The sequence below is a fragment of the Pan paniscus genome, chromosome 18 (assembly GCF_029289425.2).
Source record: "Pan paniscus chromosome 18, NHGRI_mPanPan1-v2.0_pri, whole genome shotgun sequence".
In the NCBI taxonomy this organism is placed as follows: domain Eukaryota; kingdom Metazoa; phylum Chordata; class Mammalia; order Primates; family Hominidae; genus Pan; species Pan paniscus.
The window spans coordinates 1,899,036-1,916,542 of NC_073267.2; the positions used below are offsets into that span (position 1 = coordinate 1,899,036).

General features: G+C 51.1%; 1 protein-coding gene across 7 annotated transcripts in view; it reads left to right on the forward strand.

Moving 5' to 3' along the window:
• CRAMP1 (cramped chromatin regulator homolog 1) overlaps positions 1–17,507 on the forward strand; it is a 64,646-nt gene that overhangs the window by 20,064 nt on the left and 27,075 nt on the right. For all 7 annotated transcript variants that reach the window (XM_034939596.3, XM_055100617.2, XM_034939599.3 and 4 more), the window contains exons 5-6: positions 3,814–3,897; positions 7,120–7,168. In XM_034939596.3, coding sequence (XP_034795487.1) covers positions 3,814–3,897; positions 7,120–7,168 — 133 coding nt within the window. The remainder of the gene's footprint in view (positions 1–3,813; positions 3,898–7,119; positions 7,169–17,507) is intronic.

Genomic DNA, 17,507 nt, shown 5'->3' on the forward strand with positions numbered 1-17,507 from the left:
CGTCTCAAAAAAAAAAAAGAAAGAAAGTCAGTCCATGCGAGCAGATCTGCCATCCACTGTGGCTGGTCTTGAAAAGCTCTCTATGGGGGAAGCTGGCCAGCAGCGGAGGGGACTGGGCGGCTGTTTAGTAGACGAGGTATAGATAGAGGGATGGGATTCCAGGAGCTTCGGTCTAGTGTGCTTTGCTTGAACCACCTGCGGGCAGGGTGGGAAGCGTCTTTGGACCCTCAGGCTCCTGGCGTAGACTTATCTCCTCTTCTGAGGTTCAAATGCACATTCTACTTGCCAACCCAGGCTTTCTCCCATGTCAATTTCAGAAGGCAGTCAAAGCAAACATTTCTTTTCTGATTGTGTCACCTTTCCCTGTTAAACAACCTCCTAATCCTAAACTTGCTGGTGCGAGGAGGCCTCATTCCTCTTTGGCCCTTCTGTCCATCTAGGGTGAAGGGTAAATGCTCCCTCACACCTCTCGGTGGGGGGTCACACCCAACACAGGTCCTTTCCCCTTCTCCGTGTGGGCCCCTGTGCTTCCCTCTCTTCCTGACCTGGCACAGCAGGCTCCTACAGCCTTGGTGTCTCCTGTTCGTGCATCTTTGGCGTGACCCCACATGATGTGCCTTCTTCCTGTTGAGCTCACCGTTCTCCCGTGTTCTCCCGGGTTCTCTGATGGCCCTGACTGTCTCTTCAGCAGGGCTGTCTGCCTCCGTGCCAGCGTGCAGCGGCATTGGGGCACCCGATGCTGACTTGCCCAACAGGAGCATGAGACTGGAGGCCACCAGGACACTGTGAAGTGACTGGCCCCATGGACTGTCATTGCGCATCAAACAGAGTGGCAACTTTTTCACGTTACATGTATTTTTGGCGTGCTTTGGAGTTTTGTTTTGTTTTGTTTTTTGAGCCAGAGTCTTGCTCTGTTGCCCAGGCTAGAGTGCCATGGCGCACTCTCGGCTCACTGTAACCTCCATCTCCCAGTTTCAAGCGATTCTCATGCCTCAGCCTCCCGAGTAGCTGGGATTACAGGTGTGCACCACCACACCCGGCTAATTTTATATTTTTTAGGAGAGATGAGGTTTCACTATGTTGCCAAGCTGGTCTTGAACTCCTGAGCTCAGGAAATCCACCTGCCTCGGCCTCCCAAAGTGCGAGGATTACAGGCGTGAGCCACCACGCCTGGCCTGTGCTTTGGAGTTTTGAAGAGCACACCGTGTGCACTTTATCACGGGTTTGTCTGACTCATCGTGTGGCGTGAGACACAGAGTGGTGGCAAGCGAGGAGCGTGGAAGGGACTGACTCCGCCCCCAGCTTGGGGGCCTTGCGTGTGTGTTCGTCTTACTAATCTCCCGTGGTTTCCATGCACATCTGCGTTTCCTTGCTGCTGTCCATTGCTCAGTGGAGATTTTGCTTCACGAACTCAAAGTTGGATGAGGTGAGCTTGGTTCCTGTCCCTGAGTGTGTAATAAAACATGAGGTGCCACCTGGGAGGCCGTGGGGCCAGGCGGGGCATCAGGGACACCTCCCGGAAGCCCTGCTTTGTCCCAGGGTCCCACCTCCCCTGGGGTCCCTTGTATGCAGTGTCTTGCTCTTGGTGCTACTTTCTTGTTTCTGGGTTGTGGGTTTTTTTCTTTTTGCCATTTCAAATAGTGTACTTTAAAATATATATTTTAGAAATGGGGATATTATTCACCCTTTTAAAGTATACAACTTAGTGGTTCTTAATGTACTTACAAGGTTATGCAGCCATTGCCACTCTCCAGTTGCAGAATATGTCCATTGCCCAGGAGGAAACCCTGTGCCCCGGTGCTGGGAGCCCTCAGTTTACCACCTCCTGTCTCTATGGATCTTTCTACTCTGGATGTTTCATAGAAATGGGATCACGTGCTACGTGTCCTTCTGTGCCTGGTTTCCTTCACTCAGCGTCAGGTTTCAGGGTTTGTCTGTGTTGTAGCGTGTGCCAGTCCTTTCTATGGCTGGATTATTTTCCTTTGGGTGGATGGCCACATTTTGCTTGTCTACTGAATAGTGGATCTTAAAGCTTTCCGAGTCATGGGCTCCTTTAAGAAAGTCTGATGAGGCCAGGCGTGGTGGCTCACGCCTGTAATCCCAACATTTTGGGAGGCCGAGGTGGGCGGATCACCTGAGGTCAAGAGTTTGAGACCAGCCTGACTAACGTGGTGAAACCCCGTCTCTACTAAAAATACAAACATTAGCAGGGCGTGGTGGCGCATGCCTGTAATCCCAGCTACTTGGGAGGCTGAGGCAGGAGAATCCCTTGAACCTGGGAGGCGGAGGTTGCAGTCAGCTGAGATCGCGTCACCGCACTCCAGCCTGGGCAACAAGAGCGAAACTCTGTCTCAAAAAAAAAAAATAAAGAAAGAAAAAAAGAAAGTCTGATGAACCCTTAGGTCTTAGGTCTTTCTCTCAGAAGAGCCTTTGAGAGCAGTTGGCCTGTGCTTAGCCGTGTCCGAGACCCATGGTCCAGAATCCTCCTCATATCTTGAAAGCCTGCTTCTCCATTTACCAGTCTTAGGGCCTTGAGAACAGGTCTCTGAGGAGAGAACTAGAGAGGACAATTGTGAGAGTAGAGGGGACAAATGGCCTTCACCCCTGCTCTGTGAAGTGACCCAAAGGGGCCTGGACTGTGTTGTCACTTGGTTTCCCTAGCAGGATTAGGTCTGGTGTAATACAGTAACAAAATGCAAAATAGCAGTGGCCCAAGCGCCTCAGAATTCACTGTCTCGTGGCAGAGACGCCTAGAGGCTGGCGCCCAGGGCGGGCAGGACCCAGGTGCCTCCCATTCTTGTGCTTGGCTGTCCTTGGTGACAGCTCCAGGCAGTGGCTCTTGAGGAAAGAGGGGTGGGAAAAGGGGAACCCTCCTGCCCAAATCAGGCTCTTTAAGGAGGCTTCTGGAAGTCTCCACTACTTCCAGTGGTGTAGCCATGACCAGCTGTCCATGTCGCAGCCTGTTTGCCTCCCAAATAAAACAGGGGCCTTGGCTGGGCACGGTGGCTCATGCCTGTAATCCCAGCACTTTGGGAGGTTGAGACAGGTAGATCATTTGAGGTCAGGAGTTCGAGACCAGCCTGGCCCACATGGTGAAACCCTGTCTCTACTAAAAATACAAAAATTAGCCAGGCCATAATGGTGTGCACCTGTAATCTCAGCTACTTGGGAGGCTGAGGCAGGAGAATCTCTTGAGCCTGGGAGGCAGAGGTTGCGGTGAGCCGAGATCATGCCACTGCACTCCAGTCTGGGCGAGAGAGTGAGACCCTGTCTCCAAGAAAAGAAAAAAAAAAAACAAAAAAAAAACAGGGCCTCTTACTGAGGAAGGAGAATGGGCCTCAGGCAGGGGTGAGCACCTGTCCTTGGCTCCTCCTCCCACCTGGGCCCGGGCTATGCAGATCCACTGTCCCGGGAGGGCACAGGTGAGGCAGGAAGGCAGCATCCAGGTTTCAGGGCTGCTGCCCTCACCTGTGTGCAGAGATGGATGACAGGTTTAGTGCTGGCCACATCTGCCGCCTCCACGAGTACCAGCTGTTCTGAGTGTTGTGTTTTCTCCTCCAGGGGACATTTCCTCTGCCTATTGGGGTAAATTTCTAACGCCCCACTTTGGTTTAACTTTTTATTTTGAAAATCGCAGACACAGCACCGTGTTCTATACACTCTGCCCAGTGTCCCCTGTGGTTGACAGCTTGCATGACAAAGGTACAGGGAGGAGATCCAAGAAACCACGTGAGCCCGGAGTGGCTCTCACACCCGAGCCAGGCAGCACCTCCTGTTCCCCTCTCTAAAGCCGCCTTCTCTTCTGTTTCTCAGTGTTCTCTCGAGGCCTGAAGAAGTCATCGCAGGAACTGTATGGCCTGATCTGCTATGGCGAGCTGCGCAAGAAGATTGGGGGCTGTGAGTACGCTGACTGTGGGGTTGCCCACGGCTCCTCCTGTCCTTGTCACCTTTGGGCTTTAGTGCTCAAAGTTGTTTCTAGTTTCCCTCTAACTTTTATCTTGAAAAAATGTTACTAGAAGAGGTGAAGAATATGATGGCGGCCGTGCTCTTTAGCTTAGATGGACCTGTTGCTGACGTTGGCTACATTTGCTCTCTTTCTCCATGCACATGCACACATGCTCGCGTGCACACATGTGTTTCACACACTCTGCATTCCACTCGACTGTAAGATGTCACGCCACAGCCCAGAATACCTCCACCGGCATCACCTCAGAGAACATTTCTCCTATATAGCCGTGATACCATGGTCGCACCTAGACTTTTAGCATTTACCAAACAGGTGTAGTGATCTTACCTAATTTCCTGCCCATATTCAGATTTTCTAAAACATCCCAAAATATCAGTCAGGGCTTCTGTCAAGGGCCGTTGCCCTGCATGTGACTGTGGAGTCTCCCTTGGGTGTCTTTGACTTAGAGCGGCCGCACTGCCTGGGCTTCTGAGACACTGCAACGCGCTCAGGCCTTCCTCACGCAGGCCCTTGCTTGGATTTGTTCCGATCATCTCTTCGGGACCAGATTCCCTTGAGACATTTTTGACACGACCTCTAGGTAGGGACATTGTAGACTTACCAGGTGCTTGTGCCCAGCGCCCCTCAGCCCTGCTTCTTCTGCCTGACTTCATAAGAAGAGAGCATGCCTGGGCTGTCCAGTGGGCACTGTAGGAGATCCCCCCCTCTTCAGTGGGATACTGCACGACCACGCCAGCTAGCGTGTCACAGCTCAGGGCGGGTGGTGGGGCTGAGAGGATAGATACAGAGCAGTCGCCCTGTCTGTGCCAGGCCTGCGCCACACTCTGACCCCTTGCTGCCCCTCCATGCCTTGCTGTGTCCTGCGGGGTGGCTGCTGCAATCTAGTGTGGCATTTGTCTGTGGGAGGCCCTGCCCTCCTGCACTTCCCCACTGGGTCTGTCCCCTATGGGCCCAGCCACTCCTCTTCCCTCCTCCAGCCTGCCTCTCCAGCCTACACTCATGTCCGTGGGCCTCGTGTCCCAGCTCCTCATGCCTGTTCCTGCCGCCTCTCATCTGCCCTCTCTCAGCCTTGGGAAGCATCCCAGGCCCCAAGGAGTTTACGCCACAGCTCTCCCAGCTCTCATCTTCCCCAGATAAAGGAAAACCCCATCTTGACCATGTGTTCCCACTCCTTGTTGCCTGGTCCTTTGGCACCACTGCTTGTTCTGGTTTCCTCCCTAGAAGCTTCTGAGAGGTGGAGGGTGTCCAGGTTCTTGGCATTTCGAACAAACAGTTGTACAAAATGCACAAACAAAGCAAGGGAAGAATGAAGCAACAAAAGCAGAGATTTATTGAAAACCAAAGTACACTCCACAGGGTGGGAGTGGGCCCGGACGTAGGGGCTCAAGAGCCCTTTTACAGAAGTTTCTGGGGTTTAAATACCCTCTAGAGGTTTCCCATTGGCTGCTTGGTGTACACCCTATGTAAATGAAGTAGTGGCCGGCAATCAGAGACTGAAGTGAGGTTACAAAGGTTACACTCTATGCAAGCATCTGATTGGTTGTGGAAAACAACCAATCAGAAGCTAAACTGGTTACAAAGTTACACTTCTTTGCAAAGGAAGACTTGGCCCCAGTCTTGGGGAAGACTTTTTAGACTTTTTCAAACCTAGCAGAAGCAACCAGTCAGGCTGAAGTGAAGTTCCAAAGTTGTACTCCTATGTAAATGTCCAGTTGCTTTCTGCTTTCTGCAACCAATCAGAGATACTTTCAATTTCCCATCTGCCATGAAGAAAGAAGGGGAGGGGTCGTTGCAAAGGGAATAGCGTGTCTGGTCCGTTTGTTACTTAGGTGTAGAAAGTTGGGGTTTTCCTTTTGATTTAGTTCTAGGAAGTCAGCGTGAATTGGCCTTAGGTTCCCTACCTCTAGACCCTATTCTCCTGCCTCATGAGGATGCTCAAGTTTGATGAAAATAAATGACTTGATTGCTGAGTGAGGGGCACACTGCACCCAGGCTTCCAACCCTTCATCCTGGAGCAGGAGAGGTGGGGCACGGTGACCCTGTGGCATGCCATGCCTGGCCGGTTTCCGCAACCGGTTCCTTTCTTGGTGCCTCGCCTGGCGACAAGAGCCCTTTCTGGTGCTTTTCATTCCTTCCTGAAGTTCCGTTTCCATCTGGCTTTGTTTCCTTTCTTTCTGAAAAACCTCCTGTATTTTTTTCCGTGCAGTTGTGCCGGCTGTGAATTCTTAGTTATTATTAATCTGAAAATTCTTTATTTCATCTTCATTCTTAAAAGATGTATTTGCCGGATAGAGAATTCTGATCTGACGGGTTCATTCTTTCATCACATTGACACCGTTGTCTGCTGCCTCTTGGCCTGTGCTGCTCTGATGAGAGGGGTCAGTGGTCATCTGTGCCCTCATTCCTCCGTGCGAGGTGCATTGTCTGTCTGTGGCTGCTTTGACAATTTTGTCTTTGGTTTTGGTTTTCAGCCTGGTCGTTTGTGGAGTTTTTTTCCCTAAAACATGCAGAAGAATTCAAAGAACTTTACAGTGAACAGCCAAGTACCCAGCACCTAGTCTCTCCCGTTAACGTACTGTAGCTGCTTTCTTGCACATCTTGAAGATAGTGAAGAGTCCCGAGCAGGTCACAGGAAATGGGGCGTCTGCTCCAGGAAACTCAGAGGGTGTCGGAGTCTTCATTCTGTGGACCCTGGGTGCCTTGGGGGTTCCACACTGTGGGCCGGAAGGTCAACACCGGACACTGTCAGTACGAGCCCAGCAGGAAGTGTGCGCGGGCAGGTGTGGTGCCTGCAGGAAGCAGCTGTTGAGCCAGGCAGATAGGGATGAGTGGAAGGCCGGCGCTGGGGGACCTAAGAGGGAGCTCTTGGGAGGACAGATCAACTGGTCAGAGGCTGGGTAGTGGGCCTGCCTGAGGAGGAGGCCAGGCAGGGGCGTGCCAGGCTTTCAGGTGAGCGGGGGCGACCAGGGCAGCTGACTCGAAGGTGTGACTTTGAGGGAGGGGCTGCAGCTACTGTAGGGCTTTTATTCCAGAGGAACTTTAATATTCGGTAATGGGATTTGAGTCTATATTGAGCGGAATTGTATGGGAATCTTCAGGGCTTTGCTCCTAACTACATCGTGGTCTCATTTATTTATTTTTTCCATTTAAAGGTATGGATGACAAGAATGCAACAAAGCTGAATGAACTCATTCAGGTTGGGTAAGTCCCAGTTTCCATGTGAAACATCACTTCTCTGGGTGTTTTGTGTTTATTCTCTAAAATACAGAAGCTGAAATGCTCTCAGTGAGGACCTTCCGAGTTAAAACTTCATAACCTCTCAGTTACGTGTTCAGTCCCAACAAAAGGTGCTTGGTCCAGGGAGCGGTGACTGCGCCCAGAGCCTGTGCCTGCCCCGGGGAGGGAAGGAAGTGCCGTCTTTGGCCTCCTCCTTCCCCAGGGTCTCTGGCTGGGCGTTGTGGTCTCGACGCAGCACTCAGGGCCCTGCTTTTTGTGCTCCTTTTCCTCCACCTTTGTGCCTGCTGTGGGGCTGGTCCCCGGCTTCTAGGGCCTCTCCTTTCCATTGCATTTTTGTCGTGTCCTGGGCCACTTCTGACAGCTTCTTGTGCCCTGGATGCTTCTGTCTCCAACTGGCCGCTCTCCTCCCCTCACACACCTGACTCCCAGAGGGCACATGCTCTCCTGGCCACACAAACAACCGGGCCCCTGATGGTCCAGTTGACATCTGCCCAGTTGCTGCTGTTGGGCTGCACTCCAGGGCAGGGCCCCGCCACCCTACTCCACAGCCTGGGGGTTCCCTGCTTTACAGCTTGGGGAGGGTCCCCACTCCACAGCCTGGGGGTCTCCACTCCACAGCCTGGGGGGGTTCCCCACTCTGCAGCCTGGGGGTCTCCACTCCGCAGCCTGGGGGGTCCCCACTCTGCAGCCTGGGGGGGGGTCCCCGTTCCACAGCCTGGGGGTTCCCAGTGCACAGCCTGGTGGGGTTCTGTGCATGTACATTTCTCACCTGGTGTGGGTCCTCATGGGTAGCCATCCCATCTTACATCCATCCCGCCCACTGACCACACCAGAGCTATCCCGGCAGCCTGGCTGACTGCTCTCAGTTCACTGAACCGCAGATACTGGGTCTGCACAACCAGCCCCGATCCTTGTGGGTGTGCCACCCGCACCCAAGAGCCCTGCCCTTGCAGCCACTCCTGAACAGTCCTTACCCATCTCTCTTCCGTCCATAGCACTTCACCCTTGGACCTCTGGTTGCTTTTCCCCTTGGCCCTTCTCCCCCAGGCTTGTGTCTGATGACCTGGGAACCCTCCCTGCCCCAGTGGGAGCAGTGCCTGCTGGGCCAGCACAGGCCTTCCCTCCAGTCCCAGCACAGCAGGTGTTGGGCATGATTCCCAGGCTGTGTGTGAGCTGCCACCAGCCTGCAGCCAACGACTGTAACTGGGTGACCACAGCCACCAGAAAGTGCAGCTTGCCCCAACACTGGACAGACTTCCCAGAGTGGGTCTGGGGTATAGCCAGGGGCCGCCAGCCATAGGGAGGGTGTTCACCGCCTTGCCCAGGCGCCCCTCCCAGCTTCAGAGCCCTGCTTCCTTCCCACTCTTGCTCCTGCTCTACCTCCATCAGGCAGTATCTGGCTTATCCTGAGCAGCACTGGGCACATTGGAGGAACCGTCTTGAGAAGGCCCAAGATCCAAGGCTTGGTTGGTTTCTGATGTCAGCTGACCAGTAGGCAAGGGGCTGTCCCATGAGGGAAAACACTGCCGCAGGATCCATACTTGGGGCAAATCTTACTTCACCTTTTATTTCATTTCCTCCATGATTGATGGAATGAAGCCAGAGTTCCAGACTCTTTGCTGTATGCTTGAGGACGGTGCACAGAGTGGCCTGTCCGATGAGTGTTCCTTTTGCCAAAACACAGATGTGCTGCCCAGCGGGGGCGTGGTGGGCACCTGCAGTGCCATCCGCGGGAGAACTTATGTAAGAAATAGATTCCTTCTGACCACACGGGCACAGGGAGTTCCCAGGGACTGGAGACACTCGACAGACAAATGCAGGTAGTAGCTTTGTGGAGGTCTTGAACCTTAAAAAAAACCAAGGAAGGAGAAGGAAGGAAATGGTTACAAAGAGTATTCTAGGGACAACTGGGGGGCTTTGATTATGGGCTGCGTGATAGAGTGTAGTCTCCCGAGTGATGACAGGGTTGTGGCTTGCAGGACTAGAGGTGCTCGCTAAAATGTGCAGAGGGAAAGTGCCTTCTGGTATAAAGAACCCTCAGGTTGGCCAGGCGTAGTGGCTCACGCCTGAAATCCCAGCACTTTGGGAGGCCGAGGAGGGTGGATCACAAGGTCAAGAGTTCGAAACCAGCATGACCAACATGATGAAACCCGGTCTCTGCTAAAAATACAAAAATTAGCTGGGTGTGGTGGTGCATGCCTGTAATCCCAGCTACTTGGGAGGCTGAGGCAGGAGAATCGCTTGAACCTGAGAGGCGGAGGTTGCAGTGAACCAAGATCCCTCCACTGTGCTCCAGCCTGGGTGACAGAGGAAGACTTTGTCTAGGGGAAAGAAACAAAAAAAAACAACCCTCAGGTGGTTCTGCCGAGGGAAGGGCAAGAAGCAGGCATGGGCCTGGGCCATGTCTGTACTCAGTAGCATGTGTGCTAGCACCCCTCCAGCCTCATCCTCCCGGGCAGCAGGTGCGTGGACAGCGGAATCGAAATGTGTCATGAGCTTATGCAGCACGCTTGGTGCCATTTACAGTCGTGCCATCTGCCACTCTGAGAACCAAATGAAGAGGGAGCCTGGCATGGGTCCCCAGCTCCTCCAGGCCGCGTGTTGGGCATGTTGGCCAGAAGGCGGCATGGCTGAATGTCGGCTGTCATCCTCTGCTGTACTCCCGCAGTGGAGGGGCTCTGAGATGACTGACTGTGGGCCTGTCGGCAGGATGGCAAGATTGATTGTCCTTTTTCTTAAGGAAGCTAGTGTTGAGGTAGCTCACCTGGCTACCAGCTTGTCTGGAAAAGACTGGGCAGGTGGCAAAAGAAAAGGTGAGCTCAGGTGTGGGCGCTGATGGAGAATTTGCCCGTGTAGCCAAGGATTTTGGCAAATGGCAGGTGAAGGCAGTGCTGACTCCTGGACCGAGTGCTGGGTGAGGCCGCAGCGAGAGTGGGAGCCTGCGCTAAGGGACCTGGCCGTTCTCACCTGACTCTCTGGGCCCCAGCCTCACCTGTCGTATTGTCATCCTCCAGAGAGGTGTGAGACACGGAGAAAAGGTTTGGAACAGCATGGTACCAGCAAGGAAAGATTTCTGTCTGCACCCATGGAGAGATCTGAGGCAGAACGGCTGCTGAATAGTGTGTTCATTGGTTCTAGAAATGTCTGGGTGCCTGTGTGTGCCTGGCACAGGAATGGGTGCTCGTTATGCAGCGGTGACAGCTGTGGTGTGGCAGCTGATGCATGTCCATTGAACAGGTCACCTTAGCATGTGGTGTAGACATGTACAGTAACTGGGGATGAAAGTTATTGTGAAACTGACGTGGCAGGTGGGTGCAGACATGGCAACTGGCAGGAAGGGAACCTGCCTGGGGCGTTTAGGGAAGCGATCAGGGGCCACAAAAAGAGTTGGGGAATCACCTGGCCCAGGGAAAGGAAGGTGGGAAGGAGGAACTGGGTCATGGAAGCCTCAGGAGGGGAGGGGAGAGGAAGAGTGCAGAGCTGAGGCTGGAGGGCTGGGCCAGGCCCGGCTCTGAGCACAGGAGGGTTTGCAGCAGGAGAGCCCCTCGTTCTGGGTAAAACTGTGCCTCTCGTTCCCTGTGGAGAAGAGATGGGGATGCTGTTGGAGGTGCTGTGGTGTGGTGTGTACATTCTTTTTCTTTCTTTCCTTTTCTAAATAGAGGCGGGGTTTCGCCATGTTGCCCAGGCTGATCTCAAACTCCTGGGCTCAAGTGATCCTCCCGTCTTGGCCTCCCAAAGCACTGATATTACAGGCATGATCCTTCACACCTGACCCATTTTTTGCTTTAATATTTTTACTTTTGTTCTTTTTTTTTTGCTTTTTGTCATACAGTTATAGAAGTTTGTTTTAAAACATTTTAGTTTTTAGAGCAGTTTTAAGTTTACAGAAAAACTGTGTACAGAGCTACGCCCCTCCCCTGCCCCACACGATTTCCCCCGTTATTAACACTTCGTTGGTTTATTTTCTTTTGTTTTGTTTGAGATGGAGTCTTGCTCTGTTGCCCAGGCTGGAGTGCACTGGCACGATCTTGGCTCACTGCAACCTCTGTCTCCCAGGTTTAAGCGATTCTCGTGCCTCAGCTTCCCGACAAGCTGGGATTACAGGCGCCCACCACCACGCCCGGCTAATTTTTTATATTTTTAGTACAGACAGAGTTTCACCATGTTAGCCAGGCTGGTCTTGAACTCTCGACCTCAGGTTATCCTCCCACCTTGGCCTCCCAAAGTGCTGGGATTACAGGTGTAATTAACACTTTGCATTCGTGTGGTCCTTTTATCACAACTCATGAGGTTTCCTTGACCCTTCTTCATCACTCAGAGTCCATAGTTTACTTACAGGCCTGCTCAGCGTTGTGCCTTCTGTGGTTTTGAACAGATGGGTAATGACATGTGCCCACCCTTCTGGCATCACACGGGGGCGGTTCACTGCCCTGAACACCCTGTGCTCTGCCTGTTGCTTCCTGGTGCCCCCAGAAGCCACTGGTCTCACTCTCTCTAGCTTCACCCCAGCAGCCTCTGGTCTCCCGCTCTCTCTAGCTGCACCTTTCCCAGAGTGTCGTCGTCACATTGGAATCATCCTGGGCTTAGTTTTGTAGATTGGCCTCTTCACTTACAGTTCTAGAAGTTTTCACAAATTCGTAGAGTTGTGTAGCTGCCACCACTGTCAAGATATGGAACGCTGCCAGCAACCCCCAAGTCCCCTTCTGTCCCTCCCCCACACCTTGCCCCAGGCACCCTTTGCGCCACTCTCCGTTCCCTGTAATTTTGCCTTTTCCAGAAAGCCATCTAAAGGGAATCGTGGTGTGCAGCCTTCTGAGATGGGCGTCCCCACTCAGCAGTATGCCCTCGAGGCTCTTCCGTGTTGACTTGTGGATCTGCAGCTTATACTTTCACCTGCTGAGTCATGTTCCACGGTGTTGACATGCTGCACTCTGTTATCCCTTCCAAGTGGAGGGACCCAGGGCTATTTGCAGTGTTTTAGTGTTGATGAAGAAGTGCCCAGGCTTTGCCTCCAGGTTTTTGTGTGAGCGTGGTTTTCGGTCCCCAGGAGGAGGAGGTGGGAGTGTGTGTTTGGCTTTACATGGAGCTGCCAGACTCTTCCAAGAGAGTTGCAGTTGCTTCCCACACTCCCCAGCACTCAGCGTGTTCGGGGTGTTTGTCTTTCTAAAGGCACCCTAGTAGGTGTGGAGTGGCATCATCCTGTGGTTTTGATGCGTTTCCCTGATGACTCATGACACCGAGTGTCTTTCTCGTGCTTATTTGCTGTGTGTCTTTGGTGAAGTGCCTGTTCATATCTTGTGCCTGTTTTCTTCTTCTTAAGTTTAGAGAATTCTTTGTATATTGTAGACACAAGTCTTCTGTTGGATACTCCATCTGCAAATACTTTCTCCTAGACTGTGGCCTGTCTTTTTGTTCACTTACTGTCCTGCACAGAGTGAAAGTCCTTCGCTTTGATGAAGTCAAGTCTGTCACTGTTTTCTTCTATGGTTTATGCTTTTAATATGACATCTAAGAACTCTTTGCCTAACCCAAGGTCATAGAGATGTGCCCCTGTGTTTTCTTCTAGAAGTTTTCTAGTTTTACATTTAAATCCATGATCTGCTTTGAATTAACTTTTGTGTACCATGTGAAGTTTAGGTGGAGCTTTGCTTTTTGTCTGTGGGTGTCAAGCTGTGCCATCTGAAAGGACTGTCTCTCCTCCATTGAGTGGCCTTTGCATCCTTGTCAAACATCAGTTGACTGTACCGTGTGGGTCCATTCTGGACCTTCTGTTCTGTCAACTTTTGTGACCATTCTTTGACCAGCAGACATTCGTATTTATGAACAAACGGGAAACCTGTCAAGGTGAGAGATTGGGAAAATGACTGAGGTGCCTGTGGGAGGCTGCCCCTGGATTTCAGCTCAAAAGCGATTGGGGTATTTGACTTGCTGTCGCCTCTACCTCTCATGCAGACCTGTTTCAATTAACTGTGAATCTTCTTTTGGTTTTAGAATTGTAAAATTAAATTAAAGACTAAATGAATTGAGTAAAGCTCTAAACTAAAGTGAAAGCTTACTACGTTGTTCACAGACCCAGAGGCATAAGTTTATCACGTGCTTATTCGATTTATCAAGTGGCTTTGCAGAGAAGAAAATAAATCTATCAGAAACGAAAGCCAGGCTCCCATGTACATAGAGGAATTACTCTGTTTTCGATTCAGAAATGCTATTCTGTTCTGCAATGATATTTCTATTCTGAAATGCTATTCACCTAGGCGTGGTGGCTCACGTTTGTAGTCCCAGCACTTTGGGAGGCCGAGGTGGGTGGATCACTTGAGGCCAGGAGTTCGAGACCAGCCTGGCCAACATGGTGAAATCCCGTCTGTATTAAAAATACAAAATTAGCCGGGTGTATGTTGGTGTATGCCTGTAGTCCCACCTACTCGGGAGGCTGAGGCATGAGAATCGCCTAAGGCCCTGGATTGGGAGGCAGAGGTTTTAGTGAGCTGAGATGGCACCACTGCACTCCAGCCTGGGCGACAGAGTGAGACTCTGCCTTAAAAAAAAAAAAAAAAAAAGCTACTCATGGAGGGGTGTAAATAGAGCCTCTGTTTGAGGGCTCACTTAGAGGTCAGCTTGTGATTCTTCTATAGACAGCACCTGTTATAGCCCTGTGCCGGGCCTATCTGGGAAGTCTTAGCCTGTCTTACAGCTTCCGGGCTGGTGCGAGGATGGGGAGGTATGGACCACGTCCCGGAACTGTGACCAGGCCTAAGCGTCACCCTGGCTTTCGCACTTGAACATGGCTTTTCATCGTGTTCAGTGCCGCAGCCTCAAGTCGGTCATAGAACTTCCATTTGAGAGAAAAAGACGGAGGACTGTAACCTCAGAATGGTTCCATATGAATGCAGAAGGGTGCACTTAGTTTGATTGAAGGAAAAAAAAAAGGAAGTCACAAAATAGCAGTTTAACGGAAAATGTGATTATTGAAAACACAGGTGCCACATGACACAGCTCTGCCAGCTGTTTGAATCTTGCCTACTACTGTTGTTTTGGGGCAGATGGAATAAAAAATGGTGAGTGGAAACGTCCATTTGTTTCCAGAGCACTTCATTGGAGGAGATTATTTTAGAATTGACTCGAGCCGGGTACAGTGGCTCACGCCTGTAATCCCAGCACTTTGGGAGGCCGCGGCTGGCGAATCATTTGAGGTTAGGAGTTCCAGCCTTGCCAACATGGAGAAACCCTGTCTCTACTAAAAATACAAAAAATTAGCCAGGGGTGGTGGTGGGCGCCTGTAGTCCCAGCTACTTGGGAGGCTGCGGCAGGAGGATCACTTGAGCCCAGGAGGTGGAGCTTGCAGTGAGCCGAGATTGTACCGCTGCACTCCAGGCTGGGCAACACAATGAGACTCTGTCTCAAAAAAAAAAAAAAAAAAAGAATTGACTTCATGCTTAATGACTGCTTTTGACCAATGTTTCCCCTGGTTCCTTCTGCTGCCACCCTACTCTGACATCATTAATGTTCATAAAACTGCTGTGGCACTTAGATCTGTGTATTTCAGCTGGGTTAAGGTGGTTTAAGAATTTTGTCTCAGGCTGGGTGCGGTGGCTCACGCCTGTAATCCCAACACTTTGGGAGGCCGAGGCGGGCGGATCACGAGGTCAGGAGATCGAGACCATCCTGGCTAACGTGGTGAAACCCTGTCTCCACTAAAAATACAAAAAAATTAGCTGGGCGTGGTGGCAGGCGCTTGTAGTCCCAGCTACTCGGGAGGCTGAGGTAGGAGAATGGTGTGAACCCAGCAGGCGGAGCTTGCAGTGAGCTGAGATCATGCCACTGCAGTCCAGCCTGGGCAATAGAGCAAGACTCCATCTCAAAAAAAAAAAAGAAGTTTGTCTCAGTACAACATGTTGTTCTCTGGGGACTCATCCTCTCTAAATTATCCCTCAAGACAGAAAATCTGTACAGACAGAAAGGGGGTGAGGGCATGGAAGTTTTTTTTCTACCGTCTTGACTCTTTGGTCAGGCTTTCCAAGGCTCAGCTCTGTCCTTTGGTATCCTGTGTTTGATTCCCAGCACAGAAGGCACTCAGTCAGTAGTTGGGTGGGTGGACAGACGGACACGTGAGTGGATGGATGGATGGACACATGAGTGGGTGGGTAGAGGCATGGTCAATGGATAGATAGAAGAGTAGCTGCCATGCACGAGGGATTGTTGAGCTTTCCATAGCTACTGAAACCCAGCTGCTGCTCCTGCCTTTCTGCCAATTGGGACCTCACTGTTTGTTTGGCCTTATTTTTTTTATTTTTATTTTTTTATTTTTTTTGAGACGGAGTCTCACTCTGTTGCTCAGGCTGGAGTGAAGTGGTGCCATCTCAGCTCACTGCAAGCTCCGCCTCCTGGGTTCACGCCATTCTCCTGCCTCAGCCTCCCGAGTAGCTGGGCCTACAGGCACCCACCACCACGCCTGGCTAATTTTTTATATTTTTAGTAGAGACGGGGTTTCACCGTGTTAACCAGGATGGTCTCGAGCTCCTGACCTCATGATCTGCCTGCCTCGGCCTCCCAAAGAGCTGAGCCTACAACAGTAGGCATGAGCCACTATTTTTTTTTTTTTTTTTTGAGTTGGAGTTTCACTCTTGTTGCCCAGGCTGGAGTGCAGTGGCGCAGTCTCAGCTCACTACAACCTCTGCCTCCTGGGTTCGAGTGATTCTCCTGTCTCAGTCTCCCGAGTAGCTGGGATTACAGGTGCATGCCACCGTGCCCGGCTAATTTTTGTATTTTTTGTAGAGACAGGGTTTCGTCATATTGGTCAGGCTGGTCTCGAACTCCTGACCTCAGCTGATCTGCCCACCTTGGCCTCCCAAAGTGCTGGGATGACAGGCGTGAGCTACCTTGCCCGGCTTGTTTGGCCCTAAACACTTGATTAAAGCCTTAGGTTTTTGGGGTGATGGTAAAATCTTTGCGGGGTATTGAGACTGCATAATGCTGAAATTAGAGCTAGGACCCTTTTAAAAGGATGGGGATTGCAGCTTTGTTTACTGGGATGTGGAGATTGTGGTGTCACCCTTTTTGCCTGTCTGAGGTTGCCAGAACTGCTGTCTCCATTAGACGCCCTCAGCAGAGGCTGCTTTTCAGCCAAACTGCGGGAGTCATCTGGAGAGTCCCTCCCACGCAGCACTCGCTTCAGACTCTTGTTCACATTTTGATTTCTAATTTTGGTCAGCATTGTATTGGAATAAGATTTTTTTAAAACTATACAAGTAATGCATAAATATAAGTCTTAAGCAATTTTCAAACAATACACAGATAAAATATAAGACCCTCTTCACCACCCCATCCTGCTCATCTCATCGAAGCTAACCACTTACAGTCATTTCATGTGTGTCTTTCTGAATTTTTTTCTTAGTGAATTTACATAAGTAAGTGTACAGGTACAAATATAGATACATACAGAGATGAAGATGTAATTTTTTACGCATCCTTAGAATCACGCTCTGTTCTGTAGCTTTTTTCATAGACTGTTTCTTAGAAATTGAATAGCAACAGCAAATATAGAAGCAGCAACTCTCCTACCTGACGTGTGCAACTGGGAGTTGGTGAATTGCTAAAATTGGTTAAGGCAGAAAGCCGTAAAAACAAGATACACATGCCCTGAGCATTTTGTAAAACACAAGCCCGTTGTCATTCACCAGCCAGTGGGCCGCTGCCCAGAGCCATGTCTTGACTGGGGTCCACTCCTTGGAATTCAAGTTGGTTTTTCTCTCAGATCAGAAACTCCTCACAGGGAGGTCACATAGAGGTGGACTGAGAAGTCACAGAGGTAGACTGAGCTCACACAGAGGTCATGGAGAGGTGGATTGAGGTCACACAGAGGTCACGGAGAAGTGGACTGAGGTCACAGAGAGGAGGACTCAGAGGCCACAGGTCATGGAAAGGTAGATTGAGGTCACAGAGGTCACGAAAAGGTGGACTGAGGTCACGGAGAGGTGGACTGAGGTCACACAGGTCACAAAAAGGTGGACTCAGAGGTCACAGAGTTGGACAGGTTACACAGAGGTCACAAGGTGGACTGAGATCACGGAGAGCTGGACTGAGGTCACACACAGGTTATGGAGAGGTCGACTGAGAGGTCACACTGAGGTCATCTAGGGGTGGATTTAGGTCATGCACAGGTCACGGAAGGGTGGACTGAGAGGTCATGGAGAGGTGGACCGAGGTCACAGAGGTCACCTAGAGGTGAATTGTCACACAGAGGTCATGTTGAGGTGGACTGAGGTCACACACAGGTCATCTAGAGGTGGATTGAGGTCACACACAG